General features: G+C 42.5%; 1 protein-coding gene across 41 annotated transcripts in view; it reads right to left on the reverse strand.

Moving 5' to 3' along the window:
- Ehmt1 (euchromatic histone methyltransferase 1) overlaps positions 1-25,066 on the reverse strand; it is a 128,875-nt gene that overhangs the window by 33,225 nt on the left and 70,584 nt on the right. For 27 of the 41 annotated variants that reach the window (XM_030252227.1, XM_030252218.1, XM_030252210.1 and 24 more), the window contains 7 exons: positions 23,951-24,096; positions 16,643-16,786; positions 15,537-15,763; positions 14,708-14,875; positions 13,583-13,665; positions 12,403-12,509; positions 952-1,074 (listed from right to left, as the gene is read on the reverse strand). In XM_030252227.1, coding sequence (XP_030108087.1) covers positions 952-1,074; positions 12,403-12,509; positions 13,583-13,665; positions 14,708-14,875; positions 15,537-15,763; positions 16,643-16,786; positions 23,951-24,096 — 998 coding nt within the window. Of the gene's footprint in view, positions 1-935; positions 1,075-12,402; positions 12,510-13,582; positions 13,666-14,707; positions 14,876-15,536; positions 15,764-16,642; positions 16,787-23,950; positions 24,097-25,066 lie in introns of all 41 variants that reach the window. The other 14 variants (XM_030252223.1, XM_030252221.1, XM_030252229.1 and 11 more) reach the window with 2 other exon arrangements.

The following is a 25,066-nucleotide window of genomic DNA, read 5'->3' on the forward strand; positions in this document are numbered from 1 at the left end:
TTCCAGGACAGCCAGGGCTATACAGAGAAACCCTGTCTCGGAAAACCAAAAAAAAAAAGAAAGAAATATAAAGTGAACACGGTGATGCACACCTGTAACCCCAATATTTAGGAGACTGAAGTAGGAGGATAACAAGTTCTAAGCTCACAGTATATAAGACCCCGTATCAAAAATAAAAGCAAAAACAAACAAACAAACAAACAAACAAACAAAACAGAGATATAGAGAGAAATGTACTGCTATTTATGCCAGCTTTGTCCTATTATTTGTTAAATTGTTTTATTAACTCTAACAATACTTTTGTTGATCCATTATGTTTCTACACTTAAGATCACAGTAACTGAACTGAGAGACATTTAAGTCCTCTTTCCAATTTGGGTATCTTCCATTTCTCTTCTTGCCTAACTGCTCTAAACAAGAGGGACAACACAATCAAAGAGGGAACAAAACCTTTCTGGCCGATTTGTCTATTACTGGACAGATGTAGATCCAGTGGTTACCAGGAGATCTTTACTAGCAAGCCAAGTCGCCACATATTTATAGTTTGCATTTGAAATGTCCCCAGAGTCTTATTCTCAGCTTAAAATTTGTGAAATTTTCATAGGTAAAGCCTGGCTAGCAGAGCAGGTCATCAGAGAGAAGCCTGGGCAGTTATACCTGCTCCTGAGCCCAGCTCACATCCTCTCCTGCTCTAGTCAGCAAGTTCCTGCTGCAATTCTGCCAGGCCTTTTACACTTTGATGGAGCAGAACCTCTGTGAAATCATGAGCCAAACTAGATCTTTACTGACAGAAAAGGAACTACTATATCAAGTACAAAGGCTCTGCTAAACAACAGGGCAAATGTCTTGCTGGCAACAAGTTCCTGCAGTGTTCCAAGGAGAAACTGCTCCCTCTTCATCTAAGAAACATCTACACATGAAATAGGAATATGAACCTGACTGGGTGGGTACCTTCGGATCCACCTGTGCTCCAGCCTTGATGAGGTACTTCACTGCATCCAAGTGGTTGTTCTCTGCAGCCTCCATCAGTGGGGTCCGCTGGTCCTCTGAGCAAGTGTCAATATTGGCACCCGCCTAGCAAAACAGAGATGACTTAGATGGGCTGAGTCAGTTTCCCAGGAAGTGAAAGAGTTGTGAGGCTCTGCATTTGTCATGAAGAGATTTAACAAACAGCACTAAAACTGTTTTACTGACCAGCTGTCTGATTCTTCAAAACTGCATTCAAGACATAGTAACTAAAGCTGGAGCTATTCAGTGGTAGGCACTGCACCAACAAGGCCCTGGATTCAAAGTCTAGCCCAACACGTGCAAGATATTTAACAGCCCACACACAGTCCCACACACCGACAGGCACAATTATTCTATCAAGGTCTAGCTCAAGCAGAGTATCTTTGCTAGATATCCTTTCTAAATTAACTGACACATAGGCACAGCAGGATAGAGATATGTCTAAGAAAGGGAGTAGAGAGCCTCAACTCACGGGAGGGAAAAGTATTTGGGAGGGCAGAGGACAGTGCATCAATTTAGCCGGTTTTGCAAAATATTATTTTCCAGAATAAAACAAACAAACAAAAAAAGCTTCAAGTGATACAACTTTTAGAATAATTTGTAACTTTTTCAATAAAAAAGGCAGGTGGACAGACAAGTACAGCCAGGGAAGACATGTGATGTCAGCTGCGGCGGAGAGCAAGTCAAATGCTCACATCTGAGCCTTCTCCACGGCATTCTCCATTAGCCTCTTAGACAAAGAACAAGGACTAATAGCTTATAAAGTAAATATTCACAGGGATTAAGGAAACTGACATTCTTGCTGTCAACAGTAAAAAGAGACTTCAAAAAGAAGAACTGTAGCTCTTCACAATACAACGACCAGAGATCGAGTGACCACAGCAAGGTCTAGCTGCGAAAAGCACTGACGGCAAAGGAAAGCCACACATCAAAGCAGCTAATTCTAACACATAAGTATAATCAGGGGGTGGGGGTATAAAAGTAAGGCCCACCAAGTGACTAATTAGATTTTCAAATAGAGAAATATATTCTTCACTGCTAGACTCTACTACACCTCCATCACAACACACACACACACAGAAGGAGGGAGAGGAAGAAGAAGAGGGAGAGGGAGAGGAGGAGGGGAGAGGGAGGGGGAGGGGGAGAAAGACAGACAGACAGAATGAATGAATCAATCAATCAATCAATCAATCCTGGATATGGAGTGTTGAAATCAATCAATCAATCAATCAATCAATCAATCAATCCTGGATATGGAGTGTTGAAACCACCATGAAATTGGCATGACCTGCTTCCATAGCTTCCCCAAGTCCTTACTGAGGGTAAGGGTGCAAGCCTAAGAAGGACAGTGACAGTGGGGGAGGGGAAAGGAGGAGAGGGAAGGGAAAGGGGAAAGGGGAAAAGTGGGTTGAAGGTCTCTCATCAAGGCAAGAGAGTCATCTCCTCTGCAAACCCATCAGTTACCCTCCAGAACCCTAGGCACAGCAGGAAATAGGACAAAAGAATAACGTGCTGGAAAGCAGAACTCTGTCCATGAGTAGATAGCCACAGACTGAGTAATGCTACTAGATGGGCAACCAGGCATAATGGTGCTTCTGTGATCATGTTCTCTCAGCCCAGGAGCCAGACCATGAGTAGCCACAACACCGGCAAAAGAATAGGGAGAGCTACATGCTACAAGAGCACTTTCGGCAAAGGTAGAGTAGAATGCCTTCCATCCACGGGACTAAGATTGTAGCCCCAAATACCTGAGGAGGGGGCAAACAGCACGTAACAGGAGCCACAGTGCTGTAGTCGCCATGGACAATCAGAAAAACAGAAATGCATAAAGAGAGGATCTCTGTCTGGTAAAGAAAGGCCTCATAGCAGCAAGCAGGTGAACATCAGATCTGCTCTGAAGAGGCTTCTGTGCTGATTGATGCCGACTTCTTGTCTCATTAGCAAGCAAGATGGTAATCTCAACTGTCGACCTGATGATGCTGAGAAGCACCGGGGAGACAGCCTTTGGGCGTGAGGTGCCAGAGTGAGCTCAGAATAAGCATTCAACGTGTATTCTTGCCTGGAGATGCAGTGGGATCAGGTATCTCAAGTGCCTGCCACTACAAGCTTCTCCTCCATGATGATGCAAACTGCAAGCCAGAATAACATTTTCCTTCCTTTAAATCGTTTTAACTTTTAATTAAAATCTAATTATACCTCCTGTACCAATACATTTAAGGGTATATCCCCCTTTCTCTCGTCTCTGGTTTTATGCTGATATCCGTGACCCGCTTGGACTTGAGCTTTGTGCAGGGTGGTGAGTATGGGTCCTCAACTGAACACCAGTGCTTCAGGCTCTAAGACCAACAATTGGTAAATGGAACCTCATGAGACTGCCAAGTTTCTGTAAGGTAAAGGACACCGTCAATAGGACAAATCAGCAGCCCAAACACCCAATTTTAAAATGGGGTACAGAACTAGACAGAATTCTCAACAGAGGAATCCAAATGGCAGAGAAGCACTTAAAGAAATGTTCAAAACCCTTAGTCACCAGGGAAATGAATATCAAAAAAAAGTCTAAGAATCCATCTCAAACCTGTCAGATTGACTAATAAGATAAAAAAATTCAAGATAGCACTTGCTGTTGAGGATGTGGAGCAAGAGAAACACTTCTCCATTGCTGGTGGGAGTGCAAACTTGCACAACTACTTTGGAAATCAATTTGGAATTTTCTCAGAAAAACTGGGAACAGTTCTACCTCAAGATACAGCCATACCACTCCTGGGTATATCACCCAGAAGATGCTCCAACACCCCACAAAGACACTCGCTCAACTGTGTTCACAGCAGCTTTATTCATAATAGCCAGAAACTAGAAACAACCTAAATGTCTCTCAAGTGAAGAATGGATAAAGAAAACGTGGTACATCTACACAATGGAATACTGCTCAGCTATTAAAAACAAAGACGTCATGAATCTTGCAGGCAAACAGATGGGACTTGAGAATATCATCCGAGTGAGGTCACCTAGTTCCAAAAGGACATGCATGGTATGTACTCACTTAAAGTGGCTATTAGCCATAAATACAGGTACTATGTACTATGTTACACTACACAGACCCAAAGAAGCTAAACAAGAAGGAAGGCCTGCTGGGCGGTGGTGGCGCATGCCTTTAATCCCAGCACTCGGGAGGCAGAGGCAGGCAGATTTCCAAGTTCGAGGCCAGCCTGGTCTTCAGAGTGAGTCCCAGGACAGCCAGGGCTATAGAGAAACCCTGTCTCGAAAAACCAAAAAAGGAAGGCCCAAGCAAGGAAGCTTGAATCTCACTTAAAAGGGAGGGATGTTAGGGAGGGGAATAGGGGGTTCAGGATCAGGTGTGGGGAAGGACAGTAGAGATGGCTAGACTGTTACAAAAATGAATCTGCACCTGATGGGGGTGAGGAGGTGGGGGCATCTCCAGGACAAGACAGAGCCCTGGGGTAAGGGAGGCTCCTAAGAATCAATGGGGGTGACCTTAGCTGTGACTTCCTACATAGGGGATATGGAACCTGAAGAGGCCACCTCCTATAGCCAGACAGGAACCCCAGTGGACAGATGGAGACAAAGCCCACTCACAAAACTTTCAACCCCAAATTTATCCTGTGTACAAGAAATGCAGGCACTTGGGATGGAGCAGAAAATGAGGGAACAGCCAACGAATAGCTGGCCCAAGTTGAGATACAGTCCATGGGCAAGCACCAACCCCTAACACTATGCAAAGCATACTCTTATGCTTGTAGTCACGAGCATATTGTCCACCCAGCATATGGCACACCCAGAGCAGACTCAGATATAGATACCCACAGCCAAACAGTGGATTAAGCTTGTGGACTCATGGAAGAATATGAGGAAGGATTGCAGGCCCTGAAGGGGACAGGGTGTCCACAGGAAGACCAACAGAGTCAACTGACCTGGACCCTTGGGGCTCTCAGAGTCTGAACCACCAACACAAGGACATACACAGGCTGGACCTAGGCCTCCTCATTCATATGTAGCAGATGTGCAGCTCAGCCTTCATGTGGATCCTAAACAACTGGAACGGGGCTATCCCAAAAGCTGTTGCCTGTTTGTGGAATATGTTTTTTCTAGATGGGCTGCCTTGACTGGCCTCAGTGGGAGAAGAAGCTCCTAGCATCAAAGAGACTTGAAATGCCAAGGGGGGTGGGTGGGGATATCCAAGGAGCCTCCACCCGCTCAGAAGAGGAGGGTTGGATGGGGGAAGGGCTGTGGGTGGGGGTGCCAGGAAGAGGGCAATGAAGGGGATGTAAAGTGAATTAGTATAAAAAAATAAAATTATCTAAAAAATAAAAAATCTAATTATAGCACTCCTCCATTTCCTTGCCCCAGTCCTGCCCACTGCCCCTCCCTCTAACCTTTCCTACACCTCTGCCTCATTCAATCTCAAACTTATGATCTCTTTTCTCCTCCTCCCCCTTCTCCTGGCTATGTGCATAAATATATGAATGCAACTTGCTCATGCCAGGCAGTGGTGGCGCACGCCTTTAACCCTAGCACTTGGGAGGCAGAGGTAGGTGGATATCTGAGTACCAAGCCAGCCTGGTCTACAGAGAGTTCTAGGACAGCCAGGGCCACACAGAAAAACTCTCTGGCTCCAAAAACATAAACAAACCAACCAACTAAGCCTGCTGAGTCCTCTTGGTGTTGTTTGTGTGTTTGATGACCGCTCACTTTGTTAGATAAGCCATTAGAGAGTCTGTCCCCACCCCCACCCCCTACCCCCCCACCCCCCGAGAGATTAAATCTCCCTTTCCCAGCACTCATTAGCTGCTCTGTCTAGTTCTTTGCTAGAAGCAGGACACTATGGGATTCCCTGGTTCTGTGTTAGCATGTCTATTAATACGGTCATTGTTCAGGTCATAAATTGTGGAAGTATTATGAGTATAGCTTCTCTGTCATTTCTAGGAGACTTAATCTTACCTTAAGTTGCTTTTGTAAATATGTTTCATCATAATAACAGTAATTAACACAACAAATAAGAAGAGTCCTAGCAGCTGGAGAGAAGGCCCAGTAGTTAAGAGAACTGGCTAGTCTTCCAGAGGACCTGGGTTCAACTCCCAACACTCACATGGCAGTTTATCAAAACTGTAACTCTAGCTCCAAGGACACCTCTTCTGGCCTCCAGGTACTAGGCGTGCATGTGACGCACAGACATACATACAGGCAAAATACTTCTAGATCTAACCATTTATTTAAAAAATAAATTAAAATATATTTTACGGAAGAAAAGAATCCTGGAGTCAGTCTGGCTCACCTGAGAGCACCCCAGAGAAAGAATCTGGAGAGCCATCACAGTTGGGGACTCTAACCAAAGCCTGTGGGTGATCACAAATACAAAGGCACTGCACAAATGCTGTGATCTGGAGGAACAATACCCCTGCACGCAGGAAAAACTAAAAACAAATATATTCTATTGTTCTTCCTAGAAAATGTTGGTGATACTGATTAGGTTGGGGGGTGAAACATACACAAAAATAGCATCTAAGAATGGCACTATACAGCCAGGGCTACACAGAGAAACCCTGTCTCAGAAAAAAACAAAAAATAAAATAACAACAATAATAATGATAATAAAAAGAATGGTACTATAAACTCTTCAGGATGTAGCCCAAGTACCTATGAGAAGTGAGCAAGCTGTGCCAGGCTAAACCAGACTGACATACTCTGTTAGAGCTCCTATATATAAAAGGTTACCGGGACACACAGTTCATTTTGTAATATGTTCAGGCAAACAAGGCGTGGTGGGTGGTGAAAACTTAACAGAGGGTTCAAAGGAGGACTCACCCATATACAAGCTAACCATACAGAGACAGGAAGCACCACTTGGCCTCAAGCAACAAAAACAAAAGGTGATGCGTGGGGAGCCTGGAACATAAAATAAACAAACCTAGTCTTGATACTGAGCTTCAGTCAGAACTCACTTGAATTTCCTCCTTTTTTGCATATACCCATTTGATTCTTATTTTATGCTTTTCTGTTGTTATTTTGTTGTTTGTTTTTTGTTGTTGTTTTGCAATAAATACCAAAGAATATGTACTACTGTAGAGGCAAAAATTGGATGAAAGTGAACCATACTGCCTGTTGAGTGCCTCAGGGTGGTGGTAGGGCCAGAAACGGACAAAGTATCTTGTATAAAATATAAAAAGTATTTTTCCACTGAGAAAAGCAGTTTAAGGAGGGAAGGGTTTATGTTCCTTCCAGAGCCCACTGCAGGGTGGTGGCAGCAGGAGACAGTGAAGGACAACTGTGCTCCGGAAGCTGCTTCTCTTTCACATAAAGTTTCCATCCCATGCCCAGAGAATGATGTGGTCCTCCTAGGGATGATCTTTTCCATGTCAATTAACCTAATCAAGGTAATCACAGGTATACCCAGAGGCTAATCTAATCTAAATAACCCCTCATAGGCTCGTCTCCTAAGTGATCCCAAATTTTCTCAAGTTGGCAACCAACAATAGCAATGAACATACTATAGTACCAAGCCATATTCCCAGAGGGACCATGGCCAGGAATCAATCCCTAAGACCCTACCCCGACGTAGAAAAATCCTAGCAGGAGAGAGTTAAGACAGATGGGGGATGCTTCTGGAGATCATATGGGGAAGGGTCAAAGGTCATGGACCTGAAAGATTGAAAATGACCCTAGATATAATGGTAAGAGAATTCAAATTCAGATCACTGAGGCAAAAGAACAGTTTTTGATGCAACCAAGACTAAGCAAAACATCACATATGAAGTCTCAGAAGTCAATGCATCAAGCTCAGCATGGTATCTAGAAACCAGAGTTTTGTTACTGCAGGAGACATCCCAATGAGTAATTGGAAGACGGATGTCAGGGCAGCACCTAGTATTAGTGAGAAAAGATCTGCGCTCTGTGCATAGGGAGCAGCTCAACCATAGCCAAAACAAGACAATAAATGGCTACAGATAGATTTTTAAAATACCATTGTGAACTTAACTAAGCATAAAAAGAATTTCTAAGCTTGACAGAACAACAAAGTGTGCATAAACATGCATGTATATTTATAAAAAAAACAGCAACAAAACTTTCTGTGAAACTTGGTATCGTGAAGAGAAACAACAACTACATGTACAGTTATTTTAGAAGGATAAGGAAAAAAATACACAAAACTTGTTCAAAGAAATAAGTACTGAAAAGCTTACAAATTCGGAACTAGAATCAGGAAGCCACAAAGGACCCCAAAAAAGAACCAACGAAAACAGATAGTCTTTAAGGCTTATATTATCAAACATTCAACACAAAGCAAGAATCTCAAAACACAGCCAAAGAAAATCATTAAGTCCCACACAGAGGAATCCCAATCACACCACAGCAGATTCTGACCTAAGAATCCAGGTGAGAGTAAGATGGTCTCTACAGAGGGCTGGAAGAAAGCCAGCGCCTTGCAAGCCTTCTGCCGGGTGAGAATGTGCACCCCAATAGATGTGCACTACCATCAAGAAAGGAAGCTGGAGCATAGACTTTCAAGATAACCAACACTGAGACCTTGGCCACAGCCTAGCCATAGAGAACAAGTATTAGAAATGAAACAAACAAGCAAACAAGATAATTATCCTGAAAGCATTCAAAAGGACTGTCCAAGATGAAAGGGGAACAAAGTCTGTCCATTCAGAGATCCAGAAAAACCTCACAGACAGAAATGAAAAGGCGATCTATAATAATGGGACAAATGAGGAGCAAGCTGACAGGATTATGTCCTCAATAATAACAGCCTTAAACAGAGAATAAATTCACAAAATAAAAAAATAACACTAACTAGATTTTAAAAAAAGATCTGATGATAGGCTGCCAATTAAGAAATGTATTTCAGTAACACACATAGTTCAAATAAGCAGACAGGAAAGTTGTTATACTTACATAAAATAGATTTTAAGTAAAACAAATAAAAACCAACCAGGCTGGAAAGATGGTTCAGTGGTTACAAGCACTTGCTGCTCTTCTAGAGGACCTAGGTTTGATCCCCAGAACCTACAAGTGGCCCACAACTATTTCTAACTCCAGTTACAGGGATAGAAGTGCTTCTCTTCTGGCATTCAGTCACCAGGCAGGCATGCAGGTGGTACACAGACATACACGTAAACAAAATACTCATACACATGAAATAAAACTAAAAAGAAAAATTTAAAGGTCGTTATATGATATAGTAGTCATTTCAACAAGAGAAAATAACAATTATAAATATATATGTACCCAATACCATAGAACAGATTATATAATATGAATATCACATTTTAAGGAACAAAAAACACTCTCAACACAGTGTAGTTGGGGGCTTCACAGCATTCATTTGATGATCTCAGTCAGACCAAAATCAACACAGAAACAGTGGAGTTTAACTGAACTATGGATCAAATGAACAAGCCATACATTTACAAAACACTTCACGTTAGAGCTGCAGAATGTAAACTCTGCCCAACCACATATGAAAAACAACCTGTAGACCAGATCATAAGTAAGTCTGAATACATTTTTAAGACTTATTTTGTTTTTAATTATGTGCATTATGTGTATGTACAAAGAGCTGGAGTTACAGGAGGCTGTGACACCTCCTTCCCCTCATGCAACATGGTTTCTGAGACTCGAACTTGGTTCTTCTGAAAGAGTCGCATATGCTCTTAATTGCTGTACTATCCCTCTAGCCCCAAAATAATTTTATCTCCCCTGAAGCACTCCCAAAAACAATCCTGAAACCACAGCATGTATCTCCAAGGGCAACAATGAAATAAAACTAGAAATCAACAAGAAAGAACTTTAGAAATGGCATTAGGTACAAAGAAATTCAACAGGATTCTCTTAAACAACCAATAGGCCAATGAAGAAACAAAAAAGAGAAAAGTAAACTATTTCCTAGAAATAGGAACTGAGGAGATGGCTTGGGAGGCAAACTTCTTACAGGACAAACATGACAACGAGAGTTTGTATACCATGTAAATGTAGAGTTGGCAGGGCAACCTGGCTATTATACTGGCACCTAGGAGACAGAACTAAGGGATCCTAACTACAAGTTAGCTAGCTAGGCTAGGTTAATCTTCAGGCTCTAGTATTTAATAAGAGACCCTATATAAAGTGGAGTTGAATTAAGGAAGACATCTGATGTCAACCCCTGCAGTACATGCACATTTTCTAGAACAAATAAAAATACAACATATCAAGAGCTAAAAAATATATTTATGGCAACAAACCACCTCGAAAATTAGAAGTCTCAAGTAAACTAACAATATACCACTAAGGAAATAGAAGGGCAAAACCCAAAATTAATAAAGATCAAAACAGAAAGAAATGAAATGGGTAAGAATGAAAAAGAACAAGACCACGCTAATTTTTAGAAAAGATGAACAACACTTTAATTAATCTAAAAAAGATGGAAAAACACACAAGCCAAACAAAGGCACAGAGTAGATACACATGGACTGACATCACAGAAACTCACATCAATAGAGACCAGAGGGGGGGGGGGGGGGGGAATCACATGATAGAGAGACATGGGAGACTTTCTGGACAGTTAAAATCCACAAGAGTTGAATGATTAAAAAAAAAAAAAAAAAAAAAAAAAAAAGAATGCTCGGAGTCCACGAAATAACAATGAACTTGCAGTGAAGGAAAAAGAAAATGTCTTCTGACAAACAAGACCCAGCAGTTTCATGGCTGAATTTCTCCAAAACTTCAAAGATTAATGCCAGTACTTCTAAAACTATTTAAAGGGGGCGGAGAACACTCTCCTAAGCCAGGTCTATAATATCAGCACTGACACCACCAACAGCCACAGCATCAAACCCCACAGAAACAACTATCCCTAGTGCAGAGATTTTGGAAGGAAGGAAGAAAGGAAGGAAGGAAGGAAGGAAGGAAGGAAGGAAGGAAGGAAGGAAGGAAGGAAGGAAGGAAGGAAGGAAGGGGGAGAGAGAGAGAGAGAGAGAGAGAGAGAGAGAGAGAGAGAGAGAGAGAGAGAGAGAGAGAGAGAAAGAAAATCTATACAAAACACCAGAAAGTTTATTAAATAGAAGTTGAAATATATCTCCAGGATCAAGAGTTTTTTATCCAGGGATGCAAGATTGATTCCATACGGCAACCTCCATCAACTTCTGCACAGTATAGGAAACAAAGGGCAGAGTTAATAGGTGGCCTACAGAACAGAAGGAAGCATATGAAAAATATTCAATCAATAAGGAATTGATTTCTAGGACTCATACACCTCAATAACAAATAACCCAAGTTTTAAAATAGACTAATGATTTGACATTTCTCAAAAAAATATATATAACCAGAACCACAAGAATGTGAAAACTCCTCAACACCTCTAATTGTCACGGAAACACAAGCTCAAAAGATAAATATGTAACAGATGCTACACAGATGTGGAGAAAGGAGACCACTTACAACCTGGAGACTGGCACCATGGAAGACATGGAACTGAGCAACCAAGTGATCCTGAAGTACAGAAAGTGTACTTCTGAGTGTGTGTATATCGAAAAGAAAGGAAATGTGTATCTGAGAGATCTCTGCACAGATAAGTCTATCACAGTCCTAATCACAGAAGCTATGACACTGAACCAAACCTGGTGTCTACTGACAAATGAGCAAAAAACAAAGTGGTAGACAGACACACATAACAGTTGCCATGAACAAGTCTGTGGTCCTGCATTTACAGCAACATACTAAAACACTGCACATTCTCACTTGTATGTACCAACCACTAGAAAAGGTGTGGGGAGGATTAGAGAAGGTGGCTCATGGTTACCGGAGTGTGACTGGATGGGAAAAATAACTTTCTACATTCTAAATGCATGGTAACTGGGTTGACACAATCAATTGAATATTTCAAAATAACTAATGATAAATACTCTGTATCACATCAATATATACAATTACAGTGAGTCCAAAAGTTTAAAATATAAAGTATTTGCATGATCATAGGTTTTTTTAAATATTTTACATTTTTTTAATTAGGGGATATGTATGCATACAACACAAGACATGCGAATATCAGAACAATTTGTGTTCTCTTCTTCCACAATGTGGAACGGACTCAGTCATCTCATAAAGTTAGAGCAAATTATAGTTGTAGCTTAAACAATGAAGGCTAGAGAATTAGTCACTAGGAGTAGAAGAGGGAAGGATCTGGACCCCATTAAACCTCCATTTTCTACAGCAGACTTTAAATATTAAAGCCAAGACTAAACTAAAACTAAGAAGTAAGTCCAGACACAGCTAGTCTAACAGAGGCAAGTGTCAGGATAAACAGTAGAAGCACTCAACAACCACAGGGCAGGGAGGCATCTTCTTATGACGGCCTTGAGGTACCACTGCAATTAAGATCTATTCAAAGCTATCCTTCCAAACCTGAACCAGCATGTGGCAGATGTCCACGTGGCCAGCCTCCGCAGCAGCATGTAATGGGGAACGCTTACTTTGGTGCTCCATTTTGAAGTTGGGATCAATTCCATCAACTGTAAACAAACACAGTTTTATCAATTATATCATACGCAACCACAATGTCCTTCCACAAAGATGCTTATGACATGGACATCTTCAAGATAAAAAGCAAAACTCTGGAGCCATGATGTAGACACTTTACCACAATGGCCTGTCTGCAGGCAGGAGTCAGACCCACTTGTACTTTAGGACCAAGAGAACCTATACCAGCCCCACATCAACCTCCCCAGCAGGTCTGTCAGAGTACCTCACCATGCCTCTTGCAAGCTCATGCAAACAGTGCTAAGGGGAAACAGCTCTAAGAACAGACAGGTCTCAGGAGTACAAGTATGACCATGAAACTCAGACACTTACTTTTTGTTTCATTTTTATTTTGGGGGACACAAACCTCACTATGTAATGCAGACTGCCCCTTAACATTGAAATCCCCCTACCTTAGCTTCCCAAATATTGTACATTTTTCTAGACATTTACCCAAAGTACCATGCACAAAAGTAATGAAGCAATTTAATACTACATGAAGTCCATGAAGGGTAAAAACTAATTTTTTTGTAAATTAAGTGAACTTTCTCGTCTTCCCCTTTCCCCTCAAACAAGCTTCAGCTTCTTTCATGACTTGCTGTCAGTCAGTGAGCTCTTTACTCTTGCTCTCAACCTAACAAAGATGGACGTTAGAGATCAAGCCTAGAATTCTGAGCTCAGGTAGCAAGCTGTAACCGGGCCAGCACACTGCAGAGGCACACACAGCAGCCCTCTCCCGGGTGACTGTGTGCAGCAGCACTGTCCTCTCAGCACAAGCACTGGGCTCTTCCCTGCAACATGTCACAACAGGACCAGGTCATGCTGCTTTTCCTACATGCACTTCTGCTTCATCTAATCATCATCTAATTCCTTTTTAAAACCTAGAGATGCACAGAGGACATTTCTAGTGTCAGGAGGCAGACTAAATACCAGGGAACACTTTCTTTTGCTAATCAGAGGAATCAAAGAATTACAAACATCAGACAGTGAGACGGGGCTCATGGGAAAAGGTGTAGCTAACAAGGCCTCGGGTGCTCCTTCTATGGCCTCAGGTGGAGCAACTCACCCAGCATGAGAAGCACCTTCTGCAGCTCACCCTGCCTGGCAGAGAAGTACAGCTGCTTTGGGTGGAAGCGAAGTTTCTTGGGTCTGTAAAAGGCAAAGGACGGCAATCAGCACCAGACTTATTGTCAAAACAACAGGGCAATAGGTACAGCTGATGTTGACAGCATTTGCTGGCATGTTTAAATCCCTGAGGCACTGCCCCAAGCAACTGTCTTCAGATGTCATTAAAATGATACATACTAAAACACTATTGGTAACATGACACAGAGCCTTCCTCGGGTACAGACAAGCTGCTGCACCAGAGGTTCAGGGGATCCCAAGGAGTCATCATGCACGAGTCATCACTGACATGCAAGATGGCACACTAAGTGCCAGGCAAAACGTCCAGGGTGACCTCTACAGCTCAAATGATGACAACGATCATGGGTGATAGTAAATACCCTATAGCAACAAGGAAGGGGCTTCAGCCAATGTATGCTATGAAATTTACATCAACTCATAAATAGGGGTTAGAGGTGGAGGGTCAGGAAAAGTCTGGAGCCTGGTCAATAGATAGGGACTATGGGTATCATCAGATGGGCCAGGACAGAAATACTGAGAGACTATTCAGAATAAGGAAGAGTAACAGAGGGACTTGTCTGTTTGTTAATGAGTGACCTACTTTCCCTCCAGAACAAAGTAAACTTAGAGGTCACCTGGATAAACCTCTTTAAGGAATGTAATGCTGTCCTCAAGAAAAGAGGACACAGGTGGACCTGTGAACCAAGAAAGACTGCAGTGTAGGGACTAGACTACATTAGGCAGAGATTAGGCAGCAAGGTAGGAGCTCGTGGAATAGAGTGTGTGCTCTAGCTGCCTTCAACAGCTCACTCAATAAAGGTCATGCTCAGGATAACAATAACCTCACGTCTTGCTCTTGCATAAAACAGAATAATTTGCAACAATTTATCCCAGACAATGGAAAGACATATGAGGCTGACACCTCATATGTTCATCCTTTTGATGAACAGTGTTATTCAAAAAGCTGGAAACTACTAAGAATCCCTGGGGAAGACCATGACTCTAAGCTGTCTCTGAAAAACAAAAACAAAACAACAACAACAAAAAACACCAGCCTGGCTCTTACTTTTCAGAGTCTAGAGCGATTAGAGCACTTTCCAAGGTTTCCTTTCCTGGGCCCTGGGAAAGGCCAGATGTCGGCCTCACGAGCCCAGCCGGTCCGGCAGGGTCGAAGCACTCTGGTGCCTGGGGGGCTGTGCTCTGCGATCTTTCATCCTCTGGGGCTCCAGCAATGCTTCATGAGAAGGAAATATTAAGATGTTGAGTTTCATTATTTGGAAAACCTCTCTTTCTCACAGAAACCAATGAATATATAAAATAAGACCTACTCCAGCCAGACCACACAGGCTGCCTCTGAGTAGACTCAACAAGCAGTCTATTCAGACCTGCAAATCGCAAGAGAGCTGCCTGAACTGCAGAACCCCTTCCCCTGTGACACGAGACACTCAGAAGTCAGCACAACATTGCCAGGAGTACATCCGCTTACTCAAACCTTATTTTAATAAAGACGCTTCAGGCTATACCTAGCGAATCTACTGCCTGAGAATACTGGATTTAACAATCAATAGGAAAGTACTAAGACCTTCCTAACCCATTGTTTAGCTATATTTACATACTTTTTTTTTCCTTTGGTTTCCAAGACAGGGTTTCTCTGTGTAGCCCTGGCTGTCCTAGAACTCACTCTGTAGACCAGGCTGGCCTCAACTCAGAAATCCGCCTGCCTCTGCCTCTGCCTCTGCCTCCCGAGTGCTGGGATTAAAGGTGTGCGCCACTGGAGATCAGAAACCATGATAAATGGCAAAGTTCACTGAGACTTTTGGCAAAGGCAACAGAAACCGGTTGTCTCTTTAGTGATGTTATGTGGAAAGCTTGGCCACAGCTACTTTGCTTAGTACCTGCCCGTGGTCGTGTCAGCCCTGCCTTCAGCAGCCAGGCTCTTCTCCTGTCCAGGGGCTAGGGTCACTGTGGAAGTTGTGTCTGCTTTTGCTATGGTCACCTCTTTGGCCTTGGAAGCTTCTTCCCCACAATGGGGACAGTAGCTGGCATTGTTGACTCGAGAGGCACAGTCCTTATGGAAACGATGAGAGATGCTGCTCTCAGGCTGGCATTCCATGAAGTTACCCTGGAAAAATGAAAATGAAAGTGATTTTTAAAAACTCAGAATAACATTCACAGAATTACAGGGAACTCCACTGAACCTTTCAGGCTCAGGCGAGTAGAAGCCACTTACGGCCTGGTGACCAACAGGAGGGAAACAAAACACTGAGTTTACAAAGAGCTCACAATGTAAGCAGAGGCCACCAAAGATTATCTCACAGCTACCACTACCCATCTTCAATGCCCAGTAACCCAGCTAGCTGAGGCCTCAGTCTGACCACTCTAAACAAGCAAGAGCTGTACAAGACATAGTCTAGAAGGCCCCCATGATATAATGATAGACCGAATCACAGTCCAAAGGTGACCATTTTAAAAACTAGCATTTAGAGCACCAATTAGAACAGCTGTTCTTGCAAAGCCAGAAACAATGGAATTCAGAGTTCTCTTTTTCTCGGCAGAAGCACAAAAAGGAAGTCTAGAAAGAAAACCAGGTACAGAACTCAAAGATAAGCCCTCAGAGCAGGTGCTTGTGGCCTAGGCCACAGAGGGCAGCAGGACATCTGAAGGTACCGGTCCATGAAGGCAATGACAGAAGCATCGTAAGAGAAGAGCTGTCCTACGGGCCTGGTGGATGCACATGTATCTCATGAACAGAGTCATCAGAGATAAGATCCCAGCGATAACTAACAGAGCACAGAGGATGGAGGCACGCCCTCCTCTATACTCAAGACAGAAATCCACACAACAAAACAAGGGAAACTGAGGGCACAAGGTCATTTGTCTATAGTAAGAAAGCTCAAGAACTATGGTGAAGGGCTTATGGAATAGACCCTATATGGGTACGGTGCTGGAATGAGTCTCTGCAGAAGACTCTTGAAGCCCGGCAGGCGGGCTGGGCTCTTACCGCCGTGCAGAAGTAGCCGCAGCCAGGACAGCACTGGTGCTTCACCATGCGACCCCGATGGTCTTCACATAACACCAAGAGCGGTGCTTTGTTGGATGGGCGCATCAGCTCATACTTGACCACGCTGTTTGTACACCGGCCCAACTGCAAGCAGACAAGACCAGGCATCAGTGACAGAGCTGCAAGGGAACAGCTTTTCCACTCACTGGGCAATGGAAAGCACCAGACATACGGGAAGTTCTCAGCAGATATGAGGTGACTAAAGGAGCCACGAGCCTTCAGAAACAAGCCTAGATTCACAAGCAATATAAAGTGCCTGTCACACAACAGAAAGCCCCAACTACCAAAAAAAGGAAGTCACTGTCTATTGCACAGCCCAGGGATGATGACAGCAGGTAACCAAATTCAGAGGCTAGGTGATCAGAGAATCAAGGGCTCAGTCTGGGCATATACCAAGGAAAACATCAGGAGGAAAAGAGAGCTAGACAATGAAATACTCTAGGTAAGAAGGTGAAGGCTATCACAAGTGGCCAGTATGTTACAGTTCAATGAGTCCCAAGTGATCCATCTGAAGTCTCCTACACATGCAATCAAAGCTGAGATGTAAGAAACAGAGCAATGTCTCTCAGATATGCCCAAGGGACACAAGCACAGAAAACCAAGATTCATGGACAATTGTCACAGACGCTGCTGTGAGGTCCTTCTATATACCAGAAAAGAAGTGACTGTTTGCTATGAAGACCAAAGAGTGCTTTTCTGACAGTCAGTAGGAAGACAGAAAATAGCCCAAAAGGAGGAAAAGATGAGTGGTAATTCAGAAAAAAAACTATCAATGTTCCCCAGAAAACAATAACTGTTCAGATATACTGATAAAGAAATACAACATAGCCCCCACTACTTCTCTGCTCGGTTAGTGCAATTTATTCAACTGAACTGTATATATATGCCAGGAGCCATGGGAGCTACAGAAAGGACCTAGACCTAAGTTCTGCAAAGTTTCTAAACAACTAGCAATCTGAAATACAAATCAAAAGCTTCCTAAGACTCCATCTGAAAATGTGACTAAGTGTGCCAAGGATTACCCCAAAGAACCCAGCAAGGACAATGTAAGCAGTAGAAACAAGAAACAGGAACAGACCAACCAACAAGTGCTTTGCTTATGACCATCCAGACTGCAAGAGTCAAAGACCTTTCAAGGCAGCCTGGATATTTCCCCAAATCTAAGACATAAAACTCCCTATAAAAATAGGGAAAGCCAGGGCATGCATATCTTGAAACAGCCACCTGATACCACCCCTAGCACCAAGTGATTCTCTAGGAGTCTTGGTTAAGACCTATAGACACAAGTTCTTTATAGATTGGGGAAGAAGGGGTGAGTAATTCATAAAAGAAAATGTGAGAGTACAGACACAGGTCTATAAAAAAAGATGCTAAAACAATTCATGAATTTTGAATCCGAAATTTCATGCACGTATTTAGTATTTGAGCAACCGCAAGAGGTTGAACTATCTGTATGATCATAAAATGATTTTGTCCAGTGGTTGCAATGGGAATGGACACAGACAGAGTTCAGGTCTAGGGGAATGTTGATCAAATGGCACAGTACAAGGTAGGTAATCCCAGAAAGTACTTCAACGGAATAGCAATGAAACTTTCTTAAGGTTGAGAAAGGGAAGAAAACACAGGAGTTCATGAACACAAGAGAGTACAACCACGTCAGTGATGAGGCAGCCTCCATTTTACAGGGAAAAGAGCAGGGAGAGGCAAACCAAAGAGTGGCCTATTTCCTCAAAAGGTCAAAAGTAAGTAAGTAAGCAAGCAAGCAAGCAAGCAATAACAATAGCAAACAGGTGATTCAAATACATCTACCTGGAGACAAGGATGAAGTATAGAATCAGAAGAAACTAAAAAGCTGTAGCATACTCCACAAGGAAAATCAGGTTAGCAAGAAGAAAGAAAGGCAAGGCAGGGACACAATCTCATCCTCTCCATGCCTGTTGCTACAAAATAAGTCTTATTCAGAATGCCTATTTTTATTTTTTTAAATTAAGCATTCTATTAGGGAAAGCTTTAAGAATGGAGACTGGGGCTGCAGAGATGGCTCAGCAGTTAAGAGCACTGACTGTTCTTCCAGGACCCAGGTTCAATTCTCAGCACCTACATGGCAGCTCACAATTGTCTGTAACTCCAAGATCTGACACTATGACACAGACATACATGCAGGCAAAACACCGATGCATATAAAACGAATGGAGACTGGAGAACAATTAAACTCCTTCTAAGCCCATGTCTACTTTTAAAGTTCCTAACATTCTCACCTGAGCAGTCCACTTAACTTTTCCACAAGATTATTTATAGGTGAAAAAAAGCTCAAGGTATTATATTTAGCATGACCTTAATAAAATTCACATACCTAACAAAATGGTAATAATTCCCCGAAACACAGAGGCTGAAGAGGACGAGAGGGGAGAAGGAAGAAGAAAGGGGATGGGGGAAAGATGAGATAAAACAGAGGATGGGTGGAGGTATTGTAGTGTGCCCTAGAGGTTGGTTTTCTCTTTCCAATTTTTACATGGCTTCTGGGTATTGAACTCAAATCTTTGGGCCTGGGTAACAAGTGCCTTCATCCACTGAGCCATTGCAAGGCCCTCAATTTATCTTAATATAGCACTACCACACCAATAAAAAAAACCTTTTATGATACCAAAAAATTTCAGAAAAGAATTTTAATGAGTAACATTGTTTTCTATTGCTACAAAACTCTTTAATATAGTAGATCATTAGTGAATGGTGGTGCAGTGTCATCTCTACTTCGACAGTCGGGATCTGATCATTGTGGGTACTATTACCAGTTTGGTAATGTGGTGTTTTCTTTTTATTTGTACTTTTTTTTTTAAGCTTAAGGACAATTTTTATTAAATTAAAAGAGAAAAAGAAAAACAAACAAACAAACTTGGTAAGTAAGCTGTAAATCTCATAACCCGGAAGAAAAAGGGAAACAAAACTATGCCATTTAAGGATGGGAGGTCAGACACATGGCAGACTAGCAGCTAAAAGTTATACCTTTCTAAGTGTGGCCTCAGAAAAGTAGATCCAGCCAAACCACACGCTGGCTCTAAGAGACTGCCCATGGGGTGTTCTCTTAAATAGTTGGTGTAGTATCTTGAACTTGGGAGCACAAAGATCCTTGCACCCTACTCACATCTCCAGGGAAACCAGGAATATTAAGCACCTAGGACTGATCTTTCAAAGGGAAGGACATATAACTTGTTTTTCTGGAAGGGTGGGAACTAGCAGTGATAAATAAACAGTCTGGTAATTTATGTTATCTTTTGGGCCAGGCCGTATCAAGATCCTACAACCGGGACCAGAGGCTAAACGATCTTCATATGACCTGTATAGCCAGGGGCTTCCCCAAGCTCCCATAACCAGGACTGGAGATACCTAATAGTCCAAATGACCCTTTCATTAATTAACTGTATCGACAGGGGCTCCACCCAGTTCTCACAACCAAGACCAGAGATGACTAACAGCCCAAAATGATCTCTATGTTATCTATATGACTGAGACCAGGCTAGATCCTTCCTTAAGCTAATAAAGGTATCTCTAGAACCCATCTTCTTGGAAGAAATGACATGTACCCTGAGTTGAGTGTCAATGTAATCATGCGTCCTTGTGTACTAAACATGCTGGCAATGAACCAGCCGCCTGGCCTCAGACTCCCCACATCTGATCCAGGTTGATGAAGTCGATCTGAACTGAGTTTTCATTCTCTCCTCTTTACAGTTCATTTTTCCTCCTGACTTGACTCCACTATTAAACTTTCAGCCCTGTTACTTTAGTGTTAAGTTGTGTACTTGCACTCTACATGGCTCCTTTACCTTTGCACAACTCTACAACACCAACACCAATAACCAGACCTCAAATCAATGGTTCTGGTCTTCCAAATGCATACTATATGGAAGCTTAAGAAAGAGAATTTATCAAACCACTAGTGTCTTTTCCCATAAAGCACGGGTAAGGCTATTTGAGCTTTAATAACAATGCAAAGAATTAAACTTACCAAATATAGAAATATAACAGTTCATAACAATATTGTAAAAGGAGTACTAGTTAACTTCAAAGTCTGAGGAAAAACCAAGTTAGTGTCTTAAAGACTGCTAGACACTAGGCAAGAGTCTCACATCAGTACAGCCTTGCCTCTAAGACGAATACAACTAGGCAATGAAGCAATTGAGATTATTTTGACCAACAAACGACAATCCATGGGAAAACTACAGCAACATTTTGAAACCTCCAATGCATGATCAAGGTACACATCAGGTAACAGCAGCTGCTAACATCAGTGAGAAGTAATAACCTTGAGATCAGTCTAGACACAGCCTTCGCCACAGTCTTACAAAGAAATTGGGCTGATCTGGCCTTTGCAATTCTGTCAAGAAATTCAAAGAGATCTGCTGAACTACAACTTAGGTGAAGGAACCAGACGATGAGAATTTCCAAATCCAAACAGCCTTGGAAGCAACTGTTTCTTGGATTTGACAGTTCTACCAGAGGTTGCCTGAAATGCTGTAGTTACGGAATCCAGATTTAATTTCATTTTAAAAAATGTATAATAAATATCATACACAGAAAAAACATGAGTTTCCAAAAATATTGTAGAAATGGGGAAGGAGAAAATGAGCAGGAAACCACACCCAAATTATCGTACAGAAGCCAAAGCACAAAACCCTATTCTAAGAGAAGAAGCTCTAGCAATGCACTTTGCCTTTCCAACATGAAGCATATTTCAGAAACACCACACCACTCTAGCAGATAAGGGAGCACTCACTTGTCCCACAGGATTCCAACCACTGATGACAGAAGGAACCAATCAAACAAAATTAAGCTTGAAATAAAGTAATGAACACAGTAAGTCATCAATCAGGACTTAAAACCTACAAGCAAAACCCAGATAAGGAAGGACAGAAATTGCCATGGAAACCACTCTTGCCTCCTTGCCAAGGTTAAATCACATAGGTTGGTTTTTGTTGTTGTTGCTGTTGTTATTGTTGTTTGGGGGTGGGGAGGCATGTGAGACAGGGTTTCTCTGTGTAGCCCTGGCTGCCTGGACTTGCTTTGTAGACCACTCTGGCCTTGAATTCAGAGATTCACCTGCGTCCCTGCCTCAGCCTCCCAAGTGCTAAAATTAAAGGCATGTGCAACCATGCCCAGAATTACATAAGTCTTAAGCCTTAAATCTAGTCTTCAGATTTAGTTTTCAAGTAACAAACACAATGGGGAATGACTTAAACAACATAAGAACGCCATCAGCTAAATTCAGCATCTGGGATCCATTTCCCTGTAGGCCAGTGACATGAAGAACTAGAGAAGTGAAAGAGAAAATACTCAAGATCTTCTGATAAAGGGGCTAGAAAGATGGCTAAGCAATTAGAGGAATAGCTGCTTTCCCAGAGGACTGACTCAATTCTCAGCATCCACATTCACACCTATCTTTAGTTTCTATCACAGGGACCTGACACCAGTTTCTGGCATCTGTGAGCACCAGAACACACATGTGGTGGTACACAGGCAAAATACCTGTATACATAAAATTAATTAATTAATTAATTAAAATCTTTGAATACAAAGATGCCATAAACACTGTAAACAACAAGTGAATTCTGTTTAGTCCAATGAGAAAAGGAAAAAAAGGTTAAAAGCCAGCTAGCCTGAGACATGGATATATAGACATTAAATTTAGAGAAAATAAACTGAAATTGAGACAAAATTTCACTAGATATTCCCTAACACCCATGTCAAGAGACTAGCGATTTTCAAAATGTGGTTCCTGGACCAGAGCATAGCAGAAACTAAAACTTTGAGAAAAGCAACATAACACCAATTCCACTGAAGCAAAAGTTGGCTGTATTAACAGGTACTGGGAATAACAGCTGGGCAAGTCTAGCAGCAGCCCACAACCAGCTGACCTAGCACCAATAAGAGTCACACTAGGCTGTCCCATCAACTGCCCAAGTGGGCAGCTCAGGATTAACCTCTGGATCCATCTCTATTCCTACCTTTTCCTGGACTGGACAGGTGACCCAGCCTCTCTGCCTTTACCTGTGAAACACAAGGAAACTGCAGGGGCCAACTACAGAGTCCCATGGCCACACCCTGCAGCTGCAAACATGTTGTGCTGCTGCTGCTGTCTCATCTTGTTCACCTTGAAATCGAGCAGTTTACAACTCAATGATTTATTTATTGAAAAAGGTTCCAACCATCAAATGGTCCAGAAACCTTACTGGAGTGACAGTCATAGGACTCAAGAGGGAGTAGACAGAACCAAAGCACCAGGTCCTGGCCCAGGTCTCCCCTCAGAGAGCAAACAGAGTACTCCAAAGGTCATGCCTCAGCAACCAGTGCCTCTCTCACTATAACAGCAACAAGCTTGCTGCCCACTGAGCCTCTCACCCTGGTCCTGCTTTGTCACTAGCAGCCAAGTAGCATGGTAAGCTGAAGGAAAAAATTCTTAGCCGGCAGTGGTGGCGCACGCCTTTAATCCCAGCACTTGGGAGGCAGAGGCAGGTGGATCTCTGAATTTGAATCCAGCCTGGTCTACAAAGTGAGTTCCAGGACAGCCAGGGCTACACAGAGAAACCCTGTCTCGGGGGAAAAAAATCTTGCTAAAACAGAGAAAACAGAAATTCTTTGAAAAAGCATTGCCTCTGCTGCATGCTTGCCTTCTTCCAATCCAGAAGGAATAAGGGTGAAGGGACCATCAATCCTCCCAGTGTATGTCAGACACAGCAAGAGAAGAGGAGCAACCATAGCTCAAAGGCAGTAGGGTACCCTAAGCAGAGCCTGTCCCAGGCAGGGACACACTGTGACAACTCTCTCCATTTATTCACTTCTCAGGAAACAGAACACATCTTGAAACATGCTATTTTCATGCAACCACAGTTTGTACACCATGTTCCTTTTTTAAGGATTTTATTTTTATTTGTGTGTATGACAAAGAGTGCAATATATAAGAATGATATGCCCAGAGAAACAAAGGGCAAGTGGATCCTTCAAGGCTAGGGTCACAGGAGGTTGTGAGCCACTTGATATGGATGCCAGGAACTGAACTTGGGTCCTCTGTAAGAGCAGCATGTCTCCAGCCCCATCTTCCTTGGTTTGTTTGTTTGTTTGTTTGTTTGTTTGTTAATGCAATATTGTGTAGGTGCCCAGTTATCTGACACTACTGAATAAGGTTTAGCAGGAAACGCTGTGATTCTGAAGATGACAGTTCTTGTTGCCATTTTAAGGAAAAATGAACATGCTTACTTCGTGATCCACGCTCTCAGTGGCCATGCACTGGTTGTTGGCCAGGGTGCTGATCTCGCGGCTCTTGGGGGTTTCCATTCGGCAGCTGCAGAGAGGCACTTCCTGGAGGCCATCCGTCCCCAGCACATCCGGACCACTGGCCAGCCCTAAGTCACACAGACACATCAGCTCAAGCAACCCTGACCTACAAAGGGTTGTCCAGAGAACAATCAATGACAGTCTTTACACACTGACATTACACATCGGCACTGCTACATGGGAAGTGAGGCAACAGACTGTATCTCACCCACAAACATATCAGCTACCAAATCTTCCAAAACTCCTCACTTATTTATATCTACATGTCCATGTCATAGGACAGGCTGCAAGTTCATCAGCAATTCCTAAACCCAGTTTTCAAGCAAGAAAAGATTTCACTACATGTTGAAACATTATTTCCCTCATTTGGCTCTAAATTTTACCCATTTAAAAAAAAACAAAAAAAAAACAAAAAAAAAAAAAAAAACTCCATGTATAAGGCTTTATAATGGTTTAATCGTTACCCAGAACATTATTCACTAGCCAAAGAATCCATATAATAGGCTAAAGAAGGAAAACAAAGGAAAGTGGGACCAGTGAGATGTCTTGGCAAGTAAGGGTGCTTGTGGTCAAGTCTAAGCACCCAAGTTCAATCCCCAGGACCTACACGGTAAAAGAAAAGAAGTAAGAGGTAAAAGTTGTCTTTTAACCTCCACACATGCATGTCACGACCCACATGCCTACATACATGATAGATGACAGACAACCAAAAATGTTCACAATAACATAGTGCCTAATACCACAGTGGGAAAAAAAAAACCTTAAGATTAAAGGAAACCCTATACACTGTAAAGCTAACTCACCCCCTCATAGAAAGAACATGCAAAAAGGATTCTGGTTCCAGGACAGCCAGGGCTATACAGAGAAACCCTGTCTCAAAAAACCAAAAAAAAAAAAAAAAAAAAAAAAAAAGGATTCTGGGATCTGACTAGTAGCTTCCAGGACTACTTCCCAAAAGACACTGGGTCAGACCATGTCCTCTTTCTTGTTAAACAGCAGAGATAAAAGATGAATTGTGGGGCTGGAGAGATGGTTCAG

Source organism: Mus musculus, chromosome 2 (assembly GCF_000001635.26).
Source record: "Mus musculus strain C57BL/6J chromosome 2, GRCm38.p6 C57BL/6J".
Taxonomy (NCBI): domain Eukaryota; kingdom Metazoa; phylum Chordata; class Mammalia; order Rodentia; family Muridae; genus Mus; species Mus musculus.